This window comes from Gaeumannomyces tritici (assembly GCF_000145635.1).
Source record: "Gaeumannomyces tritici R3-111a-1 unplaced genomic scaffold supercont2.4, whole genome shotgun sequence".
NCBI lineage: Eukaryota > Fungi > Ascomycota > Sordariomycetes > Magnaporthales > Magnaporthaceae > Gaeumannomyces > Gaeumannomyces tritici.
The window spans coordinates 1,084,941-1,106,204 of record NW_008804548.1 but is presented as its reverse complement, the minus strand read 5'-3'; the positions used below and the strand labels follow the sequence as shown (position 1 = coordinate 1,106,204).

Sequence of the window (21,264 nt, the reverse complement as noted above, 5' to 3'; positions counted from 1 at the left end):
GAAAANAAAAAAAAAACAGACCTCGGGTGATAAACACGTCCGCGTCCCCAAACCCAACGCCCGAACAGTTGACAACCACGTCGACCTCGGCGCCCAGCTCGGCGCCCAGCGCCCACGCCTCGTCGGGCCCGCGCACCTCGCGGCGCACCAGCGCGGCGCCGCGGCGGGCCAGCCGGCGCAGCAGAAAGGCCAGGTAGACCATGGGGTTGACGCACCAGGTGCGGTAGCTGCACCCCCAGCGCACGCCGCGCGGCAGCTCCGAGGCGTCCAGCAGGCGGAAGCCCTCGACGCCCAGCTCGCGCGCGCGCGCCTCGGTCAGCAGGTGGTTGCCCTCCCCCTCGAATCGCCCGGGGTCCTCGAGGTACTCGATGCCCGGCATGAAGGTGACGCCGGCCTCGGGGCGGGCGCGGCTCAGCGCGTCCATGTGCGCGTACGTCTCGAGCGCGAAGGCGTGGTCGCGGGCCAGGACGCGGGCGGCGGTGTCGGTGTTGGTGGTGGTGGTGGTAGGCGGTGGGACGACCCAGCGGTTGTGGGCGCCGCCCCAGGGCGAGGCGTAGTTGATGGAGGCGCGCGCGTCGATGGTCTCGGACGGGGTTGGGAAATCGCGCGCCACGACGGTGACGCGGAGCCCGGCGTCCTGCAGGCGGCTAGCGGCGCTGAGGCCGGTGACGCCGGCGCTGGGGAGAGGTTAGAAAGTATGCGCCTTTTGACTTATTTACAGTGCTGGGCGTGTAAGTGACCTGGGGGCTTGGATTGTGTAGGGGGCAATACCCAATGACGACGACGTGTGCCGTCATTTTGGTTGACGTTTGTTCTACAGTGTAAACACCTGTCGTGATAGCCCGAGGCTCGGTATACCTAGTTCAAGAACACCGTCCGGCCAACAATGGTGCTTGACCGGTATTTATGAGCCCATGGATAAGAAACAAAGTTCCGATGACCGGCCTGCGGGAGCCGACAGCGGCTCCTTGGTCCTCGGCGCCGAATCCTGGGCCGAATGTGGGGTTAGAATGCGGATGGAACCAGTTGAGGTGCTGCTATGCAGTCTTGGGTCCCAAAGATTGAGTGAAATTGTTGATGCGGTAAGCTGTCTTATTCGTATTTTTATTCCTATTTTCCTTTTCTTTTTATCTTTAGTTCCGTACCTATTCCTGTCCCTATGCCTAAAAAGGAACTGGCCTTTTTGGTGGTGGGCGTGGCAAGCTATCCTCATTGCTCAGGGGTGTTCGCAAGCTCTAAATGGTAGCGGTAGAGCATCTTTTTGATATTGCTCTTGTCAAGGCGGTGGATGGTCATCCCATAGTGATACACATAAAACTAGGTGATAGATACATGTACAGGCCCACCGACAGCAGCCAAGGATCATGGATATCCATCGTGCTTCTCATTGCACGTCACTGCAACAAAGTCCTCAGCCCAGCGAAATCCAGCCCCGAGCAACAAACCTCCCCTAGACCTCGCCCCGGCAGAGGAATCCCCCGCCGTCACCTCTCAGACCCCTTCCCATCCCCTTCTACCCGTGACGCGCCACCCCTACTCCCGCCCGCGCCACCCTCACCACCACCACCACCGCCGTCAACCCTCGGCCTCCCCGGCGCCGCATGCCCGCCGATCCGCTCCCCCATGGCTAGCTTCTCCTGCTCGCGGCGCAGGTCCTCGCGGTCGCGCTCGGGCAGGCCCCACCACTCGCGGTGGAAGCGCTCCTGCTCGAGCTTGCGGCGGGCCTTTTGCTCGCGCTCGCGCTGGCGCTCCAGGCGGCCCGCGAACCACTCCTCGCGCGCGGCGTCGTGCTCGGCCTCGGTCGCGTGCGCCTTCATGCAGCCGTTCATGGTGCGGTGCGACTCGCGGCACGCGAACGGGACCGAGAAGGTGCGGCCCATTGCGCAGTCGGCGAATGCTGTGCGTGCATTGTCATGTCAGGCCACCTGTTCTGCTGCGTTTCGGGAGGGGGAACAGTGCTGTGTATGATATAACAAGAACCCCCCTCTCCCCGCCATGGAACAAGGCGGAAATAAAAAAAAAAACCCCCAACCTTTTATCTCGGGTTGGCATAGCCTCCTCACCCGCGCATAAAACACCTCGCGCACCGCCGCCTCCTGCGATGCCGACAACGGGATCGGGTTGCGCGATGGCATGGGCAGCTTGGGCGCCGACTCCCCGCCGGCGGATGGTGGCTCGGCCGCCATCGTGGCCATTCGTTGTCGGGGGGGATGTGTGTGTGTGGATAAGGAGAAGGAGGTGGGCGCGCAGGGCGAGCCTGGACGCCGCCCGTCGGGGAAGGTAGGTAGGTAGTAGTTGGTTCTCGTTCCGTCCGAAACAGTTCGTCGCACGTCGTCGCTGGGGCTTTTCGCAGTCGAGGGCGGATCGGGGATGCTCTTTTGGGTCGCTGGAACGTGCGGGGGTTCTCTCGTGAGATGGAGCAGGCCGTTTGAAAAGGCGGATTGGGAGCTCTGGTGGCTTTCACGAGGCGGTTCGTGGTGGGTTCTATGGTCCAACAGGTGCGAATGCCGTTGCTCAGATGTTCTTCTGTTCTTCAGCAAATTCAAGCTCAACCATGGAAACACACCACTCTGAGCCGATGAGCTTCGGTGCTGATGGCAAAATGTGGAGATGGCTGCCCGCTAAGCTGCTGACAGCCTGCCGAATTCCAAGGGTTGGGGTTATCTACCCCTGAATCCAGCCCCAAGACCACGACATGAGCCTTGAGCTGCAAACACAACAAGTCGATTTCATATCAACTAACTCGGAATTATTGTGATTTCCTCTATACTTGGGGCTCTACAGTGCTGTGCCTCCCAAAAGCTGGCCGTGCCCTCCAAAATTTTGTTTCAACGCCCTACCCTCCCCTACGACAAGCCGCTCTTGTTCATGTGCTCGATCCTCAGGCTGACCGCTCTCCTGTGCGCCTCGAGCTCCTCGACCCTGGCCAGCTCCATGACCGCGTCCCCAACGTTGCGCAGGCCCTCGGCCGTCAGGTTTGAGCTGGTGATGTGCTTGACGAAGGACCCGAGGTTGACGCCCGAGTACTGCTTGGCGTAACCATATGTGGCTGTGATGGATAACGAGGTCACACGTTAGCAGGGACTAATACAGACTGAGACGTATGGGCAAAAGAGAACTCACGCAGAGAGTGGTTGACGCCGGCCGAGTAGTCGCCCACGCTCTCGGGCGTCCACTGCCCGATAAAGACGCTGCCGGCGTTCATGACCTTGTCCACGACGGCCTCGGCGTCGCGCACCTGCAGGATCAGGTGCTCGGGCGCGTAGTCGTTGCTGATGGCCATGGCCTCGTCGATGGTGCGCACCGAGATGGTCAGCGAGTGCTTGATGCTGCCGCGCACAATGTCGACGCGCGGCAGCGCCGTCGCCTGCCGGTGCACCTCGTCCTCGATGCGGCGCAGGCTGGCCTCGTCGAGCCCCACGGCGACCAGCACCACCTGGCTGTCGACGCCGTGCTCGGCCTGCGACAACAGGTCCGACGCCACAAAGGCCGGCTCGGCGGCCGAGTCGGCCACGACCAGGACCTCGGACGGCCCCGCGGGCATGTCGATGCCGACGCCGGCGTTGGTGTCGTTGCTGACCAGCATCTTGGCCGCCGTGACGAACTGGTTGCCGGGCCCCAGGATCTTGTCCACCTTTGCCACGCTCTCGGTGCCGTACGCCATGGCCGCGATCGCCTGCGCCCCGCCCGCGAGTACGATGCTCTCGGCGCCCACCTTGTGCGCCACGTAGACGATCTCGGGCGTCACGGTGCCGTCGGCCCGCGGCGGCGACGCGAGCACGATGCGCCCGCACCCGGCCACCATGGCCGGCACCCCCAACATCAGCGCCGTGCTAGGCAGGACCGCCGTGCCGCCAGGCACGTAGAGCCCGACGCGCTCGATGGGGCGCGAGAAGCGGCTGCACACCACGCCCGGCATCGTCTCGACCCGCAGCGGCTTCTCCTCCTTTTGCGCCGCGTGGAAGCGCCGAATGTTCTCGAAGGACACGTCGATGGCCCGCGCCGTCTCCGGGGCCAGCCGCATGAGCGACTCCGGGAACGGCGCGCGCAGCACCGGGGACGTCAGCGACGTGGCCTTTTCGAACCTGTGCGTGTACGCCAGCAGCGCCTTGTCGCCGTTGGCGCGCACGTCCTCGACGATGGGGCCGATGATCTTCATGATGGCGTCCGACGACTTCTGCGACGGCCGCTTGAGCGCCTCCCGAATCTCTGCCGCCGAGTTGACGCTGGCGTCGTAGCGCCTCATGGCTATCCTCTCCCCGTCCGCGGCTGCGGCAGGAGCTTCTACAGCGGCCGGCGCCGCACCCCCGGCGGCTTTGACGCCCTCCTTCTCGGCCCACTTACCCTTGGCGTCCCCAGTGCGACGCTTGACCTTCCAGCTCTTCGCGTCCAGGTTCCTCTCAATGTCAGCCAGCGACACGCCCGACGCCACCGCCTTGGTCAGGGCAAAGTATATCAGGTCAGCGGCCTCAAAGGCGACGTCCGAAGGGGTCTTTGCGTCGCACAGCTCCTCGGCCTCCTCCATGATCTTGGCCCGGAGGAGCTTCTCGTCCGAGAACAGGCGGGCCGTGTAGGAGCCCTGGGGCGCCGACTCCCTGCGGGCCCGCAGCGTGCGCTCGAGCTTGGCGACGCCGCCCGTCTCGCCGAAGCAGCCGGCCTGGTCAAGGTGGCAGAATCGCCCTTTTTGGCGGACGACAAACTTGAGCGTGTCGCTGTCGCAGTCGAGCGAGATACGCACCAGCTGCTGCGTGTCGCCCGACGTGGCGCCCTTGTACCAGAGCCCGCGCTTGCGGCTCTGGTAGACGCCCGTGCGCGTGCGCAGCGCCTCGCCCACGCTCTCTTCGCTGCTGTAGACCAGCCCCAGCGCCACGCCGCCCTCGTCCGTCACCACCGTCGGCACCAGCCCGTCGGCGCGGTCCGAGGCCCAGCCCGCCGCCAGGAGCCCCGACACGGCCAGCTTCCCGGCCGGCGCGTCCTTGGCCGACGCGGCCAGGCTCGAGGACGGCAGAACGGGGACGGCGGGGATCTGGCGGGCGAGCTCGACGAACCGGGCCAGGTCCGCGCCGGGGGCCGGCTTGACAAAGAGGCGCGGGATCTTGCGCGACTTGAGTTGCTCGACGACGGCGGCGGGGTCGGAGCCGTCCGTCTCGATGCCCGACACCAACAGCCCGCCCTCGGTGGCCGGCAGCCCCTGGGCCGAGGCGGCGACGGCCTGCGCGACCCTGGAGCCGTGCTCGCTCAGGTCGTCAAACTGCTCGGGCCGCACAAAGACCTTGCGGGCGCCGCCGTCGAGCAGCGCCAGTATCTCGTCCCGGGACTCGAGCCGCGTCACGTCGACGTAGGGCTCGAACGCGAGGCCGTCCCCCTGGCCGAGAAAGGCCCGGACGTCGGCCAGGTTCTGCGCCGTCGCCTCGAGGAAGACGGCGCCCAGGCACGCGAGCTGCTCGCGGGACAGGCCATCCTGCTCGGCACCGGGTCCCAGCGGCACGGCGACGCTGGCCAGGAAGGGCAGCGGTAGGGTCGTCTCCATCGCGAATCGCGAGGCTTGTGGCGTGACTCAGTCTAGGGTCGAGGTTTCTCTCTGGCTACGGCGGCTGAAGCTGTTTTGCGCAGGGGTTTTTGTGAGTCCAAGGGGGGCCTGTTCCAGTTACTGCCGAAAGCCTGCCGCCAATGCGCTGGAAACTATCACAATCTGTTTAGTTCAGTCTTCAATGGTGCTCGCTAGGAATCAGTCATGAAAAAAAAACGCGTCACCTAAACGATGCGTCTCGGGGCTCCTGCATCGGCGCCCCCTTCGCCTGTCGTCATGCTGCGAACAAATCATGGAGGGGCAATTGGCCCAAAAATCCGCCCCGCATAGACCCATCGGCGAGCAGGGGTGGTGGTGTGGCTGCATGCTCACTGAGGGGATCTAGCTATTGGTCCGTGCCCTCAACTGTCATGTTGGTTCGCGCCTCAGCTGATTCAACGAACCCCTGAGACGCACGATATAAAGCTTGAAGATATATCACGATGGATATATCAAAGTCCAGTAATGGCACTCATTGCTCTCGCTCGCTTGCCCTTGGCGTATCACAAACCACCGCCCACAGATGGCACAAAAGCAGGGACTCCAGAAACAGGCGTCTTGAACCAACCGCCGCCTTCGTCCCACATACGCCACTCCCTCTCTCGGTCTAGTCTCTCCGAATCTCCCACTGCTTGTGCACCTCAATGGCCAGGCCAGTGTTCCTGCGGTTCGAGGCCTCCTTGGTGTGATACTGCGTGGCGTCGCTGGTCAGGTTTCGCTCGCTCTCACCCCCGGAGCCCGCGACGCTGTGGTTAGACCCGGCCTCGATAGCCGACTCGCTCACGCCGCCGACCCCGTACTCGTCCTTGGGTGCGCTGTCGTAAAAGGTGGTCAGGGTGATGTCGGCGGCGGGCCCGACCCTGTTGCGGGAGTTCTTGCCCGACGGGCCCTTGCCGCCGCCGCCGCCGCCGCCGCCGTACGTCTGCAGGTCGCTCCGCTGGGCCTGGTCGCTCAGCTTGGACGCCGAGTGCTTGGCCCGGTACCGCGTGTATAGCGGCCGCAGCATCGGGATGCTGACGCAGATGATGCCCAGGCTGAGCTCGATATTGGTCGTGAAGAGGGACAGGGGTATGTCCCTCGTAATGTTTGCGGCCAGGTCGACTTTCGACACGTAGTAGTAGCGGATGCACCCGACGATGACGACCCTGTGATTTTTTTTGAGAGGCTCCGTCAGTCTCGTCCCACGCCCATGCATCGCCTAGCAACTATTTCAAGCTTACCCAAACAACAAGAGAAAGGACATCATGAGACCAAGCTTTTCCGTCGTTCTCATGTTCAGCCCCCATATCGTCTCTGCCATCGCGTGGATTTCCGAGTTAGCCCAAATCTTCATAGGACTATGTCAGGGGACGGCGTTGAAGGGGGAGGAAACATACTCATTGGCATCATCATGATGATGATATCAGTCAAGAGGCTGGAGATGACAATAGTTTTGTAGAGGGGGAGGGCGTCCCCGCATTTGGCAACTGCGGCTAGTCTAAGGTCCCACTGCGCGCTGATGGGCGTGCACATGAAGACATTGGTCATCAAGATAGCTACGGCCCAAACAACGACGAAGCCCATGACGGCCCAGCACCACAGGCGCATCTTCCGATCAAAGATGCGCAGGTAGAAGAAGAGCATGCTGAGCTTGCTCGCGGCCAGGCTCGTGATTGAGACGAAGACCAGGAGGAAAACAATCTGGGAGCGTTTTTTGTCAGCTTTGCGCAAGCAGGGGGCAGCACACATACACAAAGGAGTGGATGCTCACTAGCAGCATGTGCGGAAGGTTTCCCGTGGGCACGACTTCGGCCATGGGGTGGCCTGCCCCCGTGGTGAACACTGTTGAAATTGCACGTCTTGGTCAGTTGCCGGGCGCAGTTGTCCTCGGGGTCGCTTACAAGGACACAAACATACGAACAAAACCAAGCACGTTTGCTGCTATGGCTAAGATCTAGAGCCGACAAACAGGTCCCCAATAGTCAGTCAAAACACGGCCTCCCGCTCACAATCGGGTGGGATATAGGGATATAGGGATATAGGCTGGGCGTACCAGTGCCACAAGGATAAGCCAGTCGTCCGTGCCCAAGCCGGCGGAAAAGAAAATACGGCACATAAAGCGGCCGGCGACCGTCGCTGCAGCGAAGAACAAGGCGATGACGTTGCCGATGAGGAAGCCCGTCACCTGGTTTGTCATGGGAATCGGCTTGGGGTGGTCCGTCACCGGGAGTAGTGAGGGATCCATCTTGGCGTTTGTCGCAACGGCCGGCACCGTGGGCGAGATGTCGGGGGGCTATCCAGACTTATCCAGGCGGGCGCTTGGGGCGTTGCTATCCTCGCGCGCGGCTGCTGGTGCTAGTGCTAGTGCGTCGGTGCCGCCTTCGCCATCGTCTTGTATATGCGGTACGGATGAGGGTAACGGGGACGAGGTCCAGCTCAAAAGGAGAGGCAGGACCCCTGGATCCGATCCGATGAACGCCAGTCCCTGTCTGCCAGACGAAGCCCGCTGCTCCACCGGAGGGAGGTCCTTGGCCCCCCTGCTCCGCCGTCCTCATTTGTGCAGGACGCCAGATTGTGCGAGACGTCAGCCGACTCGCTCCCCTGGGCTCACATGGGCTCCCCGGCCTCCCTAGCCCATCGCGAAACGCTATTTTCTGCAGGCGGGGGCGCTAATGGCGGATGTTAGCCGCCGTCTGCGCCGATGGCTGGTAGGCTTGCTGGGGGAAAGCCGTACTCATCTCCTGATACGGGCATTGGCTGTGGCTGAAGCACATCAGTATCAGCGACGCGCCCGGCTGCAACGGTTGTGGGAGCCCGGCCGATGTGCCGTTAGGCTTTAGACACGCAAGTAGGGCAGGTCGACACGTACAGTAGCTCGCCTTAGCTTGCGTGTGCGACTGACTCGGCTCCAGAGCGGGCTTACTTAGGTGGGTAAGGTACAATACGACCTTGGCATCCGGCTGCCAAGCCCTTCCCGGCCGGGAGACAGGGGAGCCTGAGAGTACGTTGTGGGCCTAACAAGGGGGATCTGTCAGGATATTAGCAAGGGGGGTAAGGGTACATATCTCAACGCACAATTTGTATAGGAATCAATGTATTGTAACTAACAGCTTGGGACGATTCTAGTAGGTTCTGGCAGATCGAGGCGCGGGTAGCGGTGCATTAATTTGGCGGGATCTTCTATGGCAAAAAATGTAGACTGGGAGTGGCCTAATTAGGAAGGATCTGCGGGTCGTAACGTTTAGTATCTTACTCACCTGTACAGGTATCCTATTGGAGGCAATATGCACATGTTTCGAATCCCCCTTTTCTTGAGACGGAAGAACCTCGACTCCCTCGCCTCGCTAGCTTGTGAGTGGGCTTTGCCTGCGTTGCACCGCACCAGCCACAGGCGGCCCTCCCGCAGGTGAGATGCCCTGAGTGCCAATGAATCCACTTTGCTGCATGTGCCCCCCAAGTCAGTACCAGGCCGTCGACAGGGCGGCCCAAGGCTGCGGCCCCCTCACTCTCCTTCCCCCTCCTGTTCCTGCCACTCCTCCCCTTTTCTTCCCTGCTCCCTCTCCCTCAGCCGCGCCCTGACCTCCATCAGCGCCACGCCCAGCCTGTTCTCGCCCCAGTGCTTGCGCCGGTGGGGCGCCGTCTTAGCGGTGTACCCGATGCCCCAGACGCGGTCCCGGGACGCGGCCTCGACGAGGAGCCGGTCGCCCGTGGCCAGCAGCGCGCGGCCCAGGGGCGCGTTCTGCCCGAACTTTGCCATGTTGCCCGCCACCACGACCGCGCTCTTGACCTCGTCCCAGCCGCCGTCGTCGAAGCCGTCCACGGCCCGCCCGAGCCGCTTCTGCTCCTTGGGGCTGTCGGTCGCCATGACGAGCCGCTGCGTCTCGCGGTCGCCGAATCGTGCCGCCTTGCAGTACATCATGAACTGCTCGGCGCAGCGAAAGGTCAGGTAGTCCGGACCAGCGGCGGCGGCGGCGGCACCAGATTCGGGGTCACCAGATTCGGGGTCACCAGATTCGGGGTCCGCGACCTGGTCGTCATGCACGTCTTCCAGGTCCCGGCCGATCACAGCCTTGATCTCGTCTGCGGTGACGGTGAACTTGGATCGATACCACTGAGAGAACTCGCCGTACCTTTCGTTTGGCGTGAAAAAGTATAGCGGCCTGGTTGGGGACTGTGAGCGTTCTCTCAGCTGCGAGCCACTGGCGGAGGACCCGCCTTTTCCTTTGTGCTTGCTCTTCTTGACTTTCGTGGCCTTGGCCTCTCGATAGGGAATCATTTTCTTTTGAGGTATTGTAAGAGCTATAGGCAAAGTAAGGCGCAAAGTGTGGTTTGCTACGCAGGCTGGGGCAGTAATGCCTTGTAGAACTGATCAACAACTGATTCGGGAAGGTCTGGGATGGATACAAAGATGAATGATATATGCGCATGTCCCTCCAGAAGCGGCTGTAAATGTGCCAATACCGATGCCTTATAATGAGTCACGCCGCCGTCTATCACGGGCGGCTTGGACAGTGTCAAATCTGCCAGGTTTCGGCATGATCTAATCCAGAGCTTAAATGTTGAGCTTGGCTGCCTGGCGCTGTGGTCGTGTTTGAACAAGCACGATGATGAAAGACGTGGGAATCGCTATCTCCACATGTACACGACAATGGAATCACCAGGGGATGTGGGGAGGTTCCTAGGTTATGGAAGAAGAAAGCCTGAACAGAATCTAATGACAGTTGGAGGAGGACGGGATGGTGCAGGTCTACCCCTCACGGACAATGCAGGTGCGATTTAAGCTGTGGTCCGTGCATAAACGCACTCCATCGGCTCTGAGCCGCCAATGACGGGAATCCAAACTAGATTTGGATGGAATGCAGAAATTCATGCTTGAGCCGACAAGCTGCAATCCCTGGCCGCCAAAACCACAGCCGGCCACGCCTCCATCTCGACCGATCGACCCATCCCGCCATCCGAGCCGCTCCTTGCGAACCGGACACTGCAACATCGCTCCACCAAGACGGAGCTCTCTACCACTGCCTGGCCCTGGCGTTTGACATCTAATCGCGGCGCGCGCAGCCACAACGCCCGCCTCGCGTCGCGCAAACGACGCCCAATCCGCCGACTCGCACTTCCTCGATCCACCCCCGCCCAATCCGCCCCCCGGCGAGGCGACACGCAGTAATAGTAATACCGCCGCCGGCGCCCGCAGGCAAACAGTACCAATGTCGACCTCAATGGCGCCGCAGGCCAACGGGGTGGCCCCGGCGGCCAGCCAGCCCGCCGCCTCGACCCAGTCGACCGTCACCGTGCCGAGCAGCCAGACCCAGACGCAGCCGTCGACACAGCAGCAGCCGTCACAGCCCTCACAAGCAGCAGCAGCAGCAGCAGCAGCGGCGCCGGCCGCCGCCCAACCACAACAACAACAGCCGCACCCCAACGGCGGGGGGAACAACAACAGCAATAACAACAACCAGCAAGCCCCCCGGCCTAGGGACGCGCGCACCCTCGAGCTCCTCCTGACGGCCCAGGGCGTCACGGCCTTTGAGCCGCGCGTGCCGCTGCTGCTCCTCGACTTCGCCTACCGCCACACCGCCGCCGTGCTCTCCGACGCCCTGCACCTGTCGGGCGACCCCTACACCACCCACGCCGGCGCCAAGCCCAGCGCGTCCCAGGGCGCGTCCGCCACGGCCCCTCCCGGCGGCGACGCCTCCGTCTCGGCCGGCGCCGTCCAGGTCGCCATCGCCAGCCGCCTGGCCTTCCAGTTCCGGGGTGGTGCCGGCGGCGTCGCCGTCAGCAGCGGCACCACCACCAATGCTACCGCGTCGGCGGGCGCGGGCGCGGCAGCAACAGGAGGCGGTGGAGGCGGCGGCGGCGGCGGCGGCGGCGGCGCGAGCAAGGAGTTCCTGCTCGAGACGGCGCGCGAGCGCAACCGCTCCGCCCTGCCCCGCATCCTGCCCTCCGAGTGGGGCGTGCGCCTGCCGTCGGAGCGCTTCGTGCTCTCGGGCTCCGCCTGGGGCCTCACCGACACGTGGGGCCCCGGCGAGGCCGGCATCGACGATGACGATGACGATGACGACGATGACGAGGACATGGAAGACGCCATGGAGGGTGTCGAGGGCGGCGGTGGTGGCACGGGGGCGGCCGCACAGGGAGGCAACGGGCCGGACGAGGAGGTTGGCGGGGAGCCGGTCGAGGGCGGGACCATCGACGACGTGTTTGGCGACGACGTCGACGAAGAGATGGCCGAGGAGTGAAAGGGGCCTTGGGAGGAGGGACGTTCCAGCTTGTAAAGGTATTACGAGCTGCGCCCGCATCGCAGGCGCCCCTGACGACTGGGATTGGTCGCGTATTCGACAGCACCCACCCGCGCTCGACGTTCAAATCCAAAGCGACAAACGAGAGGATCTATAGGCGGGCAAATGGGGCTCAGGCGCAGTGATGGCTACCTGGCTACCTGGTCGCATATCCGTCGGTTTTTTATAGTGATCAAAGGCAGAGCCCACATACCCAAGACCCCGTTCTTCGTTGATAGAACGCGGAAATACTTTTTATCAAGCCACCGCATGTGCCCTTCACACAAAGTTTTCTTTATCCCACCTGCTATTTGGTTTCCATCCTCGTGTCCACACCCGCTCGCCCAGGCTTGCGCACCCCAGAGCTCGCGGCCTGTACCTATGCGTAGATCATCACCCATCATTTTACGGCTCAAGATTCACCATTGTCAAACAGTTTTTGTTGTCTTGCCTTGTCGAGCATCCAAAGTAGAGCATCAAATACCGGCATGTTTCTTTCCAGGTCCAAACAGCACCTCCTGGGTCGTGCCTGTTGGGACGAAACCTGTGTCCAAGGCCGCAACTTTGAGGAGTTGTCGCCCGATTCCCAACTGCTCCTCAACACAGAAATCAAGTTGATATCCATGGGCTCGCCTTGCACAAAGATGCAGCACCTCAAATTAGTCATCTTACATGTATTAGTAGAAATCTATTTACAGATGACCATGGTAACCAAACCAAAAACTCCTTTGCTATGCAATGGGATGGTGAAAACCATCCCGAAAAACAGATGATGAAGCCAGGTGTGCGGGAGGGCAACAGAGGGGATGCGATAACAATAAAACCCGCCGACTCCCTTGTGCTCAGCGCGTTGAAAGCGCCTCCCTTTTTCTTTCGTCCTCGGTTGAGCTCGTAAAGAGTCCTGATCCGCATCCTGGGAACTCGGCCCACGGAAGAGCAGGAACAGGACAACATACAGAAGGGGAAACAGAAGGATGACATGTCATGGCAAACGTTGACGGGGTGAATCGAGGAAGAGACGAGCAAGAGAAAGCAAATGCTTGCTCTCTCGTCGACAGCTGACCAGGGGACCAGCCAGCACAGGGTCATCATGGCTTGGCATCCTTAGCCACCTGGAGGTCCTTGATACCAGTGATCATCTCGGCGTCAGTGTCGTGCTCCATAGCAGGGGCCGGCATTGTCTGGGCATCATTTGTCGGGACGGCGCCGTCGTCTCCGACGGTGATGTCTCCCTCCTCCTCGTCGCCCTCATCCTCCGGCTCGGCCCCTTCCTCCTCATCGTCGGCGTCCTCGTCGTCGTAGTAGATGCTCTCCTCCATCTCGGCGTACTCGCCCGAGCCTCTCGAGATGTAGCTGTCGCCGAGAGCCTCGTAGACGTCTTCGTCCTCGTCCTCGGCATACTGGCTTCCCTCATCATCCCCTTCGTTCTCGCCAGCCCTGGCGTCCGAATCGCTGGCCGAGAACTCGTCGAGGTCGAGAGGAGTGTCGCGCCAAAAGGTGAAGTCGGTGAACTCCTCGCCGCCGCCAGTCACCAGTGTGCTGACGGGCGGAAAGTAGTGCTCCACGATCTCCGACATGCTTAGGTAGCTGAGCTTGAGCTTATTGAGACTCAACAGGTCCAGCGAGACTTCAGCATTGGAGTTGATGGTGAAGATGCGCGTGCGCGGCACGTCGACGGTGCGGTACGAGATCTGGTCTGTCAGACGATTGCCAAAGCCGGCGTAGAAGGCATGGTGGTCCGCGCCGTAGAGGCTGCGGATGTCGCGCAACGTGGCCATCTTGAAGATGTGCGGCTTGCGTAGGTACACCTCGCGGCGAAGCGCAGCTAGGGTGCGGTCCGGCGACAGGATCGTGGGACCGCGCGGGAGCTTCAGACCGTCCTGGACGATGCCGTGGAGGTATGCCCGCGTCGTGTCGGCCTGGCCAACCGACCGACTCGTCAGGTACATGATGTTGTAGCCGTTGTTGGCGATGTCGTTGTATAGTTTCGCAACACCCGCGTGCGTCCAGTCGCGGCCGATCATGTTGAGCACATGACCCAGCGCGTCCGATTTGGTGATGGTGCCGTCGATGTCCGAGATGACAACGGGTGTTTCGTGCTTCCATAGATACATGTTGGCCGAGCATGTCGCGCGGTTGACCGTGAAGCTCAGAGAGTTCTCACCCGGCTTGAGGTTCATGGCCTTGAGTTGGTCGCTGGTCAGGCGCAGAGTCTTGGCGTAGTTCCGGTTAGGGTCGCCGATGCTGGTGGAGCCCGGCGACGACGGCGGGGTTTGCAGTGCTAGCTGACCGACGTCGGACTCGGTTCTCCTGTGCAAAGGGATCTGGGATGCGGTGCCAGAGCTGTCGTCACTCTGGTAGCCCGGGTCGGACACGGCGTCGAGAGACATGTTGGGGTGGGTGTGGCGGTACGTTGCCTCCATGGTCTTCTTCATGGCGGTATCCTTGGCCTCCTCGCTACCGTAGATCCATAGGTTGCCCTGCTCGTCCATGCCGATCAGCGCGCCGACGTCATAGTTGCCAGCGAGCTCTTGAGAGAGAACCTTGCGCGCGAGAATCTCTGCGCGGAAGGCCTCGTCCTCGTTTGCGCCGCTCATTTCGAGCATCAAATCTCCCGTCTCGGTGACCTGGGTGCGGATGTTGACGGCGGATAGCTCCCGCGACAGCGCAAGAGCCCGCTCGAGAGACTCTCTAGGGCCGAGCGGCGGTGGGCTCTGGGACCGGTCCGAGAGTTCTGCCGGGCTGGCGGGCTCGAGGGAAATGTCGTCGACATCCAAGTTGGAGGACTGCCTGCGCGTGCGCTGGCCCAAGACGGTATCGCTATGGTGTCTTTGGTCGTAGTTGGACCAGTCTCCGGACTGGAGGCGCTTGGTGGATAGTTGAGGGGACGTCGAAAGCGGCGTCAACATGCCTGGAAGGCGCATCGTGTTAGTTAGCAGCCTCACACCACAACAGGCCCGAGATCATAGCCCCTGAAGAGTATAGGGGTTGTGAAGTGTGCCTACCATTTTCGCGTGCGGTCGCGCCGGGGGGAAGGACGGTGGGCAGTGGCCTAACTAGGCTTGCCGCGCGAGGCTTGGCCGTGGACTCGGCGTCTAGCTCAAAGGCCTCGGGGTCTTGGAGGGCGGATTGCTGGGGGTTGAAGGAGGGACTCGAGGCGGGCGAGGCGATGGGGGAGGTCTGCATGCTCTTGGGGATATTGTCGGTGGTCTCGAAGACGAAGAAGGCCTCGCCGCCCTCGCCGAGCTTCATCGAGTAGTCCTGCTTGACGCCATTGACCTGGAACTCGACCTTCTTCTCGTAGGGCCGCAGCAGCGAGAACTTGCCGAAGCGCACGTGGAAGGGCGAGCACAGCAGGGTTCCGTCCTCCTGCTCGACGACGATGACATCGATGGCGCCGCTGAGAGTCGCGGGGTTGATCGAGTTCCACGCCGTCGACACGGAGTCGCTTAGATTCCTGACGTACTGCATGTTTGTCGCTATGGGCAGTCGGTCGCTGTTGGGGCGCTTCTCCAGACACTGCCAGCCCCCTCTACTGGGGCGGGTTGACGTTTAAGTGCTGCGCCTGGAATTGGGGCTAGGACTGGTTGGGACAGCGAGGTAAGGCAAGTGGAGCTGTGAGAAGTCGTCGTGTGTTTCGACTGGAACAAATCGGGACCCAAGTCCTGCGGGCGACCAGGAGAGAAAAGATGAAGAGCGAAAACAAACAATATTGGGCAGGGGTATTCCAGGTAATATGGACGAGGATGGGTGGTGGGCTCAATGGAGAGACAATCAAGAGGCAACGACGGGCTAAGCCGTGCCTGCCTTGTCGGTCGGTGCTCTCGCACTTTGCTCGAGACCTGGTGGAGACACGAGGTGCGGGAGCTGACGCCTGTGCCTTGGCCCTAGCCTGTTCACATGCACGCCTCAATGCTCGTGCAAAGCCCACTCGATGCGCCGCCAATGGGCCGATGGCAATTTTTCTTCTTCTTTTTATGCTGCTTGTTCGCAATGCGCTCCACAATCCACCTAACATACGCCTAGCTCGTCGCACGTACGTAGCCTTATTCCTCTGGACGCCTCGCTGCTCTCGATAGGCATCTTGTCCAACACGTCGTTCCATTCATCGCCGTCGTCGCCTCGCCTCTACGCCCGATCTGCAGGCTGCCGGGTTGGGCCCTTAGACTGCCCGCTGTGCCTGTCGAGATCTCAATGTCTCGTCGTCCTCATCAACGGAAATGCGATGGGGCTCCAAGAATGCTGGGCCGGGCTCAACAAACATGGATGGCCGCCGCATCCTCCAACGCCTTTCCCTCGTCGCAGCACTAGCGGCCCAATCGCCACCCCTGTCTGCCTCTCTGTCTGCCTCCTGCCGCGGCGCTCCAATTGTGTGATCCCACCCCACACAACCGCTCTTTTCCGCCACAAGTACCCCCCATCAAGAACTCGGCTGCCAGCCTATTGTCCTTTCGGGTTCAGCCCTGGGCTGCATTGCAGCTGAATTGGCTCCAGCTGCCACCGTTTGGTGCTCCCCCGCGGTCCAGCGCTGCTTCGATTCCTGCCCAGGATGCCAGGAGAGCCGTGGCGGGTTCAGTCGGTCTTCCGCTTTCGTGGCCAAACCCTTTTTGACCCTGGACGCTTTCACGAGGGCAGCAGACAGGGGCAAAACGGCCGAGAGTTGACGCCCCTGCGCGTAATGGACCAGCTGCCAGAGCCCACGGCCTTGACCAGCGAACCACGCACCCCAGTTGCGGTGTCACGACCCATCAAGATGGGCCCTCGTGATCCGACCGCAAAGGGGGCCTCGGCACTCTGCCGCCTGGGCTCGTCTATCTTTTTCCTCCAAAACTGATGTCATGCACCGACTGACCTGGGAATCAAACCACCCCCACTTCCAATCTCGCGCCCTTTTTTGTCGGCTCCCCGTCGTCTCCATTTTTGTGAGCCGAATTGCGAATCCCAGTTCCAGAAGCCGTTCGGTGAACGAGATGTGGAAAAAACACCGGCGGTTGGACTAATGTTGCCCCCTAGCGTCGGGTCGACCGCTCCCTGCCGACTGACGCAAGGGGGTTCGGTTGTTGGTCTGGAAGCCAGCCCAAGACACGGACGGCGACTACTGCAGACGAGGAGGTGGCCTGAAATTGCCCGACAGGGAGGCTGATGCAATGTCCGAATAACTACTGTATAATGGAAAAGGGGACCCAAAGGCAGAGCTTGGTCAAAATGCCTCGTATGACGCCCCAAATCACCTGTACCGCGAGAGTGGCTTTGGGGCTGATCATGTGTCGAGCCGCTGATGCATTGGGAATAGAAGCAGCTTTTATGCAAAGTGCCGTTCCACAGCTTGCCGAAAAAAGTAGCCCCGACATCATGGTAAGTTGAGGCTAATTTTGTCTCCACGTTGTCATGGCCAGAAACGGACCAACCCATTCCAGATATGCAGACGAAGCAAAGTCGTGCCGGTTTGCTCACCACCTGCCTCCAACTGGTTGAACTGCCGGGCGGTGAAAAAAGGTTGTGCTGTGTGTGATTCACACACCCCGCAATTGGCAAAGTTGCCAGCCGTCCCGCATTTTTGCGTTGCGACATCGCAGAGAGGGATCCAAGGGTTTGCCCAGGGCAAGAAATTTGGCAGAAGGAATGCAAGTTGAGACGACTGCTCGGCCAGGACTCAATTGCATCTGCCAACAATAACCAGAACACCAAGTAGAGAGAAGCACAGGCCAAGACGGAAAACATGGCGACCGTCCTGCATCTGCGTTCCGAGACCAAGCCGCTTGAGCACCGGTCTGCTCTGACGCCGACTGTAAGACCAGGCCCCTGCGCAAGGCTGCCTCCCGTGTGTGACTGCGTGCTGAACCAGCCTATACGGCCATAGACGACCAAGGCCCTCATCGAGGCCGGCTACACTGTCAATGTCGAACGAAGCCCCGTCCGCATCTTTGACGATGCCGAGTTCGAGGCCGTCGGTGCGACCCTGGTTCCCGAGGGGAGCTGGGAGCAAGTCCCCAAGGACCACATCATCATCGGTCTGAAGGAGCTGGAGGAAAAGGACTGTGAGTCTTGAGTGTTCCCCGTAGTCGACACCTAGCCAGGCATGCAACGCAGTGCAGCACAGCACTATGTGCGGGCCTCCCACCCCTGGCCACTTGCGCTAACCAGCCCGACCAGTCCCTCTCAAGCACACCCATGTCCAGTTTGCGCACTGCTACAAGAACCAGGGCGGCTGGGACAATGTTCTGCGGAGGTATCACGACGGCAACGGCATGCTCCTCGACATCGAGTTCCTGGAGAAGGACGGTCGTCGCGTGGCCGCCTTTGGCTTCTGGGCTGGTTTCGCTGGTGCCGCCTTGGCCCTGAAGAACTGGGCCTGGCAGCTGGCCCACCCTGACGGCGCCTCTCTTCCAGGTGTCGAGAGCCACCCCAACGAGGCGTCGCTGGTGCGCGAGGTCAAGGAGTCCCTCGCCGAGGGCACCTCCAAGGCCGGCCGCGCGCCCCGCGTCATCGTCATCGGCGCCCTGGGCCGCTGCGGTCACGGCGCTGTCGACCTGTGCCTCAAGGCCGGCCTGCCCGAGGAGAACATCCTCAAGTGGGATCTGGCCGAGACGGCGCCCGGTGGGCCGTTCAAGGAGGTGGTCGAGAGCGACATCTTTGTCAATTGCATCTACCTCAACAAGCAGATCCCGCCCTTTGTCACCGTCGAGACCCTCAACTCGCCCGACCGCAAGCTAAGCGTCATCAACGACTGCTCCGCCGACACGACCAACCCTTTCAACCCCGTGCCGGTCTACACGGTCGCCACCACCTTCGACAAGCCCACCGTCCTGGTCGATGGCCTCAAGTCGGGCCCACCCCTCAGCGTCATTAGCATCGACCACCTCCCCAGCCTGCTGCCCAGGGAGGCGTCTGAGTCTTTCAGCAACGACCTGCTGCCATACCTCCTGACCCTCAAGGATCGCAAGAGCGACCCGGTGTGGGCCGGCGCCGAGAAGCTGTTCAACGAGAAAGTCAAGGCGCTCCCCTGAGAGGGCGCTGGGTCTTGGCCGTTGTTGCCTTTTAGCGGTTCTTTGGCTACAACTATCGATCTGGCTTTGTTCATGGATAGAAAAGTTGGGCTTGGCGTTGGGTCTGGAATGTTTGGGATATCCGTGCTACGCGCGATGGATAAAAACCAAAGAACCTGCTTTAGACAACAGAGATTCCTGTGATGAAACCCGAGAAAAATCACCTGGGACGACTTAGGTATGGTTATTCGTAAGCTTAAACTGCAGAACATAGGGATCGGGCAAACATCGGCTTTGCTACCGAGCCGGGCAGATTTGATCCCCACACGGGGCCCCCAGGTTTCCCCAATATAGGCCCGACTGGGCGGGACGATTTGCGGGGAAGAAATCTCTGGAAAGTCACGCTGACGATGCTTCTCCCACGTTGTTGACGTCCCTCGCTGCTTTCCTACCCCATATGACCCCATATTTTCGCTAACCCCGGCTTGTTTCCCCAACCTGGGCCCTTCACCGTGGGAATGTTGAGCCGAGGAAGGACGCTGCAGTTACCGACTCTATGGACTGACGAGCACTGATACCCGACATTGTGCCGGCCCCCCGCTCCGGACGGGCGAGTACAAAAGTGGCCTACTCGTCGCGCCCCGGGAGGGGGAAGCCGAGTCCCTGAAGCGTCAGCCACTAGGCAAACAGCTAGACACGATGGCCCGACTCAGTCTGTTGGCAGTCCTCTCGGCGGCCGCCGTCAGCCCGAGGCAGGACGCCGTCGCGGGCACGGCCGCCGTGGTCGGGAGGCGCTCTAGCGGCTACTCCGCCCCCACGGCGCACCTCAAGAACGGCAGCTACTACGGCGTCTACAACCCGACGTACCACCAGGACATGTTCCTGGGCATGCCCTACGCCGAGCCGCCGGTGGGTGACCTGCGCTTCCGGCCGCCGCAGCCGCTCGGCAGCGGCAGGAGCTGGGAGGGCCGGCGCAACGCGACCGAGTACTCGCCCCTGTGCTTCGGCTACGGCAGCGACACGTGGGTGCTGGGCAACCGCGTCTCCGAGGACTGCCTGACCATCAACGTGGTGCGCCCGCACGGCGTCAAGCCCGACGCCAAGCTCCCCGTCGCGCTCTGGATCCACGGCGGCAGCCTCACCAATGGCGGGAGCGCGGACCCGCGCTACAACATGTCCTTCATCGTCGAGCAGTCGGTCCGGATGGGCACGCCCATGATCGCCGCCAGCATCAACTACCGCCTGCACGCCTGGGGGTTCCTGTGGAGCGACGAGGTCAAGAGGGCGGGCGCGGGCAACCTCGGGTTCCGGGACCAGCGGCTCGCGCTGCAGTGGGTTCAAGAAAACATTGGCGCGTTCCGGGGCGACCCGGACAGGGTGACGCTGTGGAGCGAGAGCGCGGGCAGCCGCAGCGTGGCGGCACAGATGCTGGCCTACGACGGGCGCGACGACAAGCTGTACCGCGGCGCCATCCTGCAGAGCGGCACCGGGTTCGATACAGACTTTGGCGAGGCGCCGCCGCCGACCAGTGACGCCTGGCAAAACCACTACGACGCCGTGGCCGCAAAGGTCGGCTGCGCGGGGGCGGCCGACTCGCTGGCGTGCCTGCGCGCGGTGCCGGCGTGGACGCTCAGCGACGCCATCAACTCGACGGCGACCCCGTCCTTCACGACGGTGGTGGACGGCGAGTTCCTGACTGCGCGGCGGCACAAGCTGCTCGCGTCGGGCCGCTTCACACGTGTGCCGCTGCTCATCGGGGCCAACTTCGACGAGGGCACGGCGTTTGGCAAGTACGGCGTCGACACCGAGGACCAGTGGCACGCCTACCTGGCCGCCGCCGGCGCCGGCAACGTCACGGCCGAGGTCCTCTCGGCTCTGTACCCGGACGTGCCCCGCGTCGGCATCCCGGCCACGCTGCCCGGCAGGCCCGCGGCCGACGACCGGAAAAAGTACGGCGCCATGTGGAAGCGCGCGTCGGCCTTTGGCGGCGACCGCGCGCAGCACGGCCCGCGGCGGCTGTGGGCGCGCACGTGGGCGCGCGCGGGCCTCCCCGCGTGGAGCTACCACTTCAACGTGCTCGTCGGCGGCGTCTCGCCCGCGCTCGGCGCCACGCACTTCCAGGAGGTGGCCTTTGTGTTCAACAACACGCGCGGGCTGGGCTACGACACGGCCGTGGCCACGAACCCGTTCGCGGGCGCGCCGCCCACCTTTGGCGCCCTGGCGGACGTCATGTCGCGCATGTGGGTGGGCTTCGTCGTCGCGGGCGACCCCAACGCGCACCGAGGCGCCACGGGCGTCCGCTGGCCGCGGTACGACGATGAGCGGCCGGAGAATATGGTTTTCGACGTCAACGCGACGTCGCTCGCGTACGCGGAGCCTGACACGTACCGGACCGAGCAGATCGAGTATCTGATCAAGAAGCTGTGGTCGTGATGGTGGGGGGGGGGGNGGG

General features: G+C 62.1%; 10 protein-coding genes across 11 annotated transcripts in view; 4 read left to right on the top strand and 6 right to left on the bottom strand.

Moving 5' to 3' along the window:
- Positions 1–914, bottom strand: part of GGTG_07794 (hypothetical protein) — a 1,969-nt gene extending 1,055 nt beyond the window's left edge. The window contains exons 1-2 of the mRNA XM_009225621.1: positions 772–914; positions 22–677 (exon numbers count right to left, since the gene is read on the bottom strand). Coding sequence (XP_009223885.1) covers positions 22–677; positions 772–797 — 682 coding nt within the window. The 5' untranslated portion in view covers positions 798–914. The remainder of the gene's footprint in view (positions 1–21; positions 678–771) is intronic.
- A 139-nt stretch (positions 915–1,053) lies between these two features.
- Positions 1,054–2,530, bottom strand: GGTG_07793 (hypothetical protein). The gene is made up of 2 exons (XM_009225620.1): positions 2,033–2,530; positions 1,054–1,897 (listed from the first exon to the last, which is right to left on the bottom strand). Exons 1-2 carry the CDS (start codon positions 2,193–2,195, stop codon positions 1,485–1,487), a joined length of 576 nt encoding a protein of 191 aa, XP_009223884.1. The 5' UTR covers positions 2,196–2,530; the 3' UTR covers positions 1,054–1,484.
- Positions 2,531–2,707: 177 nt separating this feature from the next.
- On the bottom strand, positions 2,708–5,764 carry GGTG_07792 (histidine biosynthesis trifunctional protein). The gene is made up of 2 exons (XM_009225619.1): positions 3,124–5,764; positions 2,708–3,049 (listed from the first exon to the last, which is right to left on the bottom strand). The coding sequence occupies exons 1-2, from the start codon at positions 5,528–5,530 to the stop codon at positions 2,847–2,849; spliced, it is 2,610 nt and encodes an 869-aa protein (XP_009223883.1). The 5' UTR covers positions 5,531–5,764; the 3' UTR covers positions 2,708–2,846.
- Positions 5,765–5,819: 55 nt separating this feature from the next.
- On the bottom strand, positions 5,820–8,420 carry GGTG_07791 (integral membrane protein). Its single transcript, XM_009225618.1, has 7 exons — positions 8,283–8,420; positions 7,602–8,217; positions 7,466–7,502; positions 7,320–7,390; positions 6,946–7,249; positions 6,790–6,862; positions 5,820–6,714 (listed from the first exon to the last, which is right to left on the bottom strand). Exons 2-7 carry the CDS (start codon positions 7,791–7,793, stop codon positions 6,177–6,179), a joined length of 1,215 nt encoding a protein of 404 aa, XP_009223882.1. The 5' UTR covers positions 7,794–8,217; positions 8,283–8,420; the 3' UTR covers positions 5,820–6,176.
- A 205-nt stretch (positions 8,421–8,625) lies between these two features.
- GGTG_07790 lies at positions 8,626–10,254 on the bottom strand (the record flags this gene model as incomplete). Of its 2 annotated transcripts, XM_009225617.1 has the most annotated exons (2): positions 8,626–8,747; positions 8,806–9,824. In XM_009225617.1, one exon carries the CDS (start codon positions 9,822–9,824, stop codon positions 9,051–9,053), a length of 774 nt encoding a protein of 257 aa, XP_009223881.1. In that variant the 3' UTR covers positions 8,626–8,747; positions 8,806–9,050. The 2 variants fall into 2 exon arrangements, with proteins under 2 accessions (XP_009223881.1, XP_009223880.1); XM_009225616.1 differs by having other exon boundaries at positions 8,626–10,254.
- Positions 10,255–10,389: 135 nt separating this feature from the next.
- On the top strand, positions 10,390–12,534 carry GGTG_07789 (hypothetical protein). The gene has a single exon (XM_009225615.1). It carries the CDS (start codon positions 10,756–10,758, stop codon positions 11,785–11,787), a length of 1,032 nt encoding a protein of 343 aa, XP_009223879.1. The 5' UTR covers positions 10,390–10,755; the 3' UTR covers positions 11,788–12,534.
- Positions 12,457–15,664, bottom strand: GGTG_07788 (nuclear elongation and deformation protein 1). Its single transcript, XM_009225614.1, has 2 exons — positions 14,832–15,664; positions 12,457–14,737 (listed from the first exon to the last, which is right to left on the bottom strand). Exons 1-2 carry the CDS (start codon positions 15,295–15,297, stop codon positions 12,915–12,917), a joined length of 2,289 nt encoding a protein of 762 aa, XP_009223878.1. The 5' UTR covers positions 15,298–15,664; the 3' UTR covers positions 12,457–12,914.
- Positions 15,665–15,808: 144 nt separating this feature from the next.
- Positions 15,809–17,165, top strand: GGTG_07787 (hypothetical protein). Its single transcript, XM_009225613.1, has one exon. The coding sequence runs from the start codon at positions 16,376–16,378 to the stop codon at positions 16,658–16,660; it is 285 nt and encodes a 94-aa protein (XP_009223877.1). The 5' UTR covers positions 15,809–16,375; the 3' UTR covers positions 16,661–17,165.
- A 380-nt stretch (positions 17,166–17,545) lies between these two features.
- Positions 17,546–18,833, top strand: GGTG_07786 (saccharopine dehydrogenase; the record flags this gene model as incomplete). The annotated part of the gene is made up of 3 exons (XM_009225612.1): positions 17,546–17,614; positions 17,687–17,864; positions 17,980–18,833. 3 exons carry the CDS (start codon positions 17,546–17,548, stop codon positions 18,831–18,833), a joined length of 1,101 nt encoding a protein of 366 aa, XP_009223876.1.
- A 678-nt stretch (positions 18,834–19,511) lies between these two features.
- Positions 19,512–21,245, top strand: GGTG_07785 (hypothetical protein; the record flags this gene model as incomplete). The annotated part of the gene is made up of 1 exon (XM_009225611.1): positions 19,512–21,245. The coding sequence occupies one exon, from the start codon at positions 19,512–19,514 to the stop codon at positions 21,243–21,245; it is 1,734 nt and encodes a 577-aa protein (XP_009223875.1).
- Between the last annotated feature and the right edge of the window lie 19 nt (positions 21,246–21,264).

Bases quoted from the DNA above. Each gene is read 5' to 3' on its own strand.
- GGTG_07787 (XM_009225613.1), top strand. From the start codon at position 16,376: ATGCCAGGAGAGCCGTGGCGGGTTCAGTCGGTCTTCCGCTTTCGTGGC.
- GGTG_07793 (XM_009225620.1), bottom strand. From the start codon at position 2,195: ATGGCCACGATGGCGGCCGAGCCACCATCCGCCGGCGGGGAGTCGGCG. The intron at 1,898-2,032 runs GTTGGGGGTTTT...ATGCACGCACAG, and splicing joins ATGCCAACCCGAGATAAAAG to CATTCGCCGACTGCGCAATG.
- GGTG_07792 (XM_009225619.1), bottom strand. From the start codon at position 5,530: ATGGAGACGACCCTACCGCTGCCCTTCCTGGCCAGCGTCGCCGTGCCG. The intron at 3,050-3,123 runs GTGAGTTCTCTT...TATCCATCACAG, and splicing joins CGGCGTCAACCACTCTCTGC to CCACATATGGTTACGCCAAG.
- GGTG_07789 (XM_009225615.1), top strand. From the start codon at position 10,756: ATGTCGACCTCAATGGCGCCGCAGGCCAACGGGGTGGCCCCGGCGGCC.
- GGTG_07788 (XM_009225614.1), bottom strand. From the start codon at position 15,297: ATGCAGTACGTCAGGAATCTAAGCGACTCCGTGTCGACGGCGTGGAAC. The intron at 14,738-14,831 runs GTAGGCACACTT...TGCGCCTTCCAG, and splicing joins CGCGACCGCACGCGAAAATG to GCATGTTGACGCCGCTTTCG.
- GGTG_07791 (XM_009225618.1), bottom strand. From the start codon at position 7,793: ATGGATCCCTCACTACTCCCGGTGACGGACCACCCCAAGCCGATTCCC. The intron at 7,503-7,601 runs GTACGCCCAGCC...TGTCGGCTCTAG, and splicing joins GGCTTATCCTTGTGGCACTG to ATCTTAGCCATAGCAGCAAA. The intron at 6,863-6,945 runs GTATGTTTCCTC...ACGCGATGGCAG, and splicing joins CATCATGATGATGCCAATGA to AGACGATATGGGGGCTGAAC.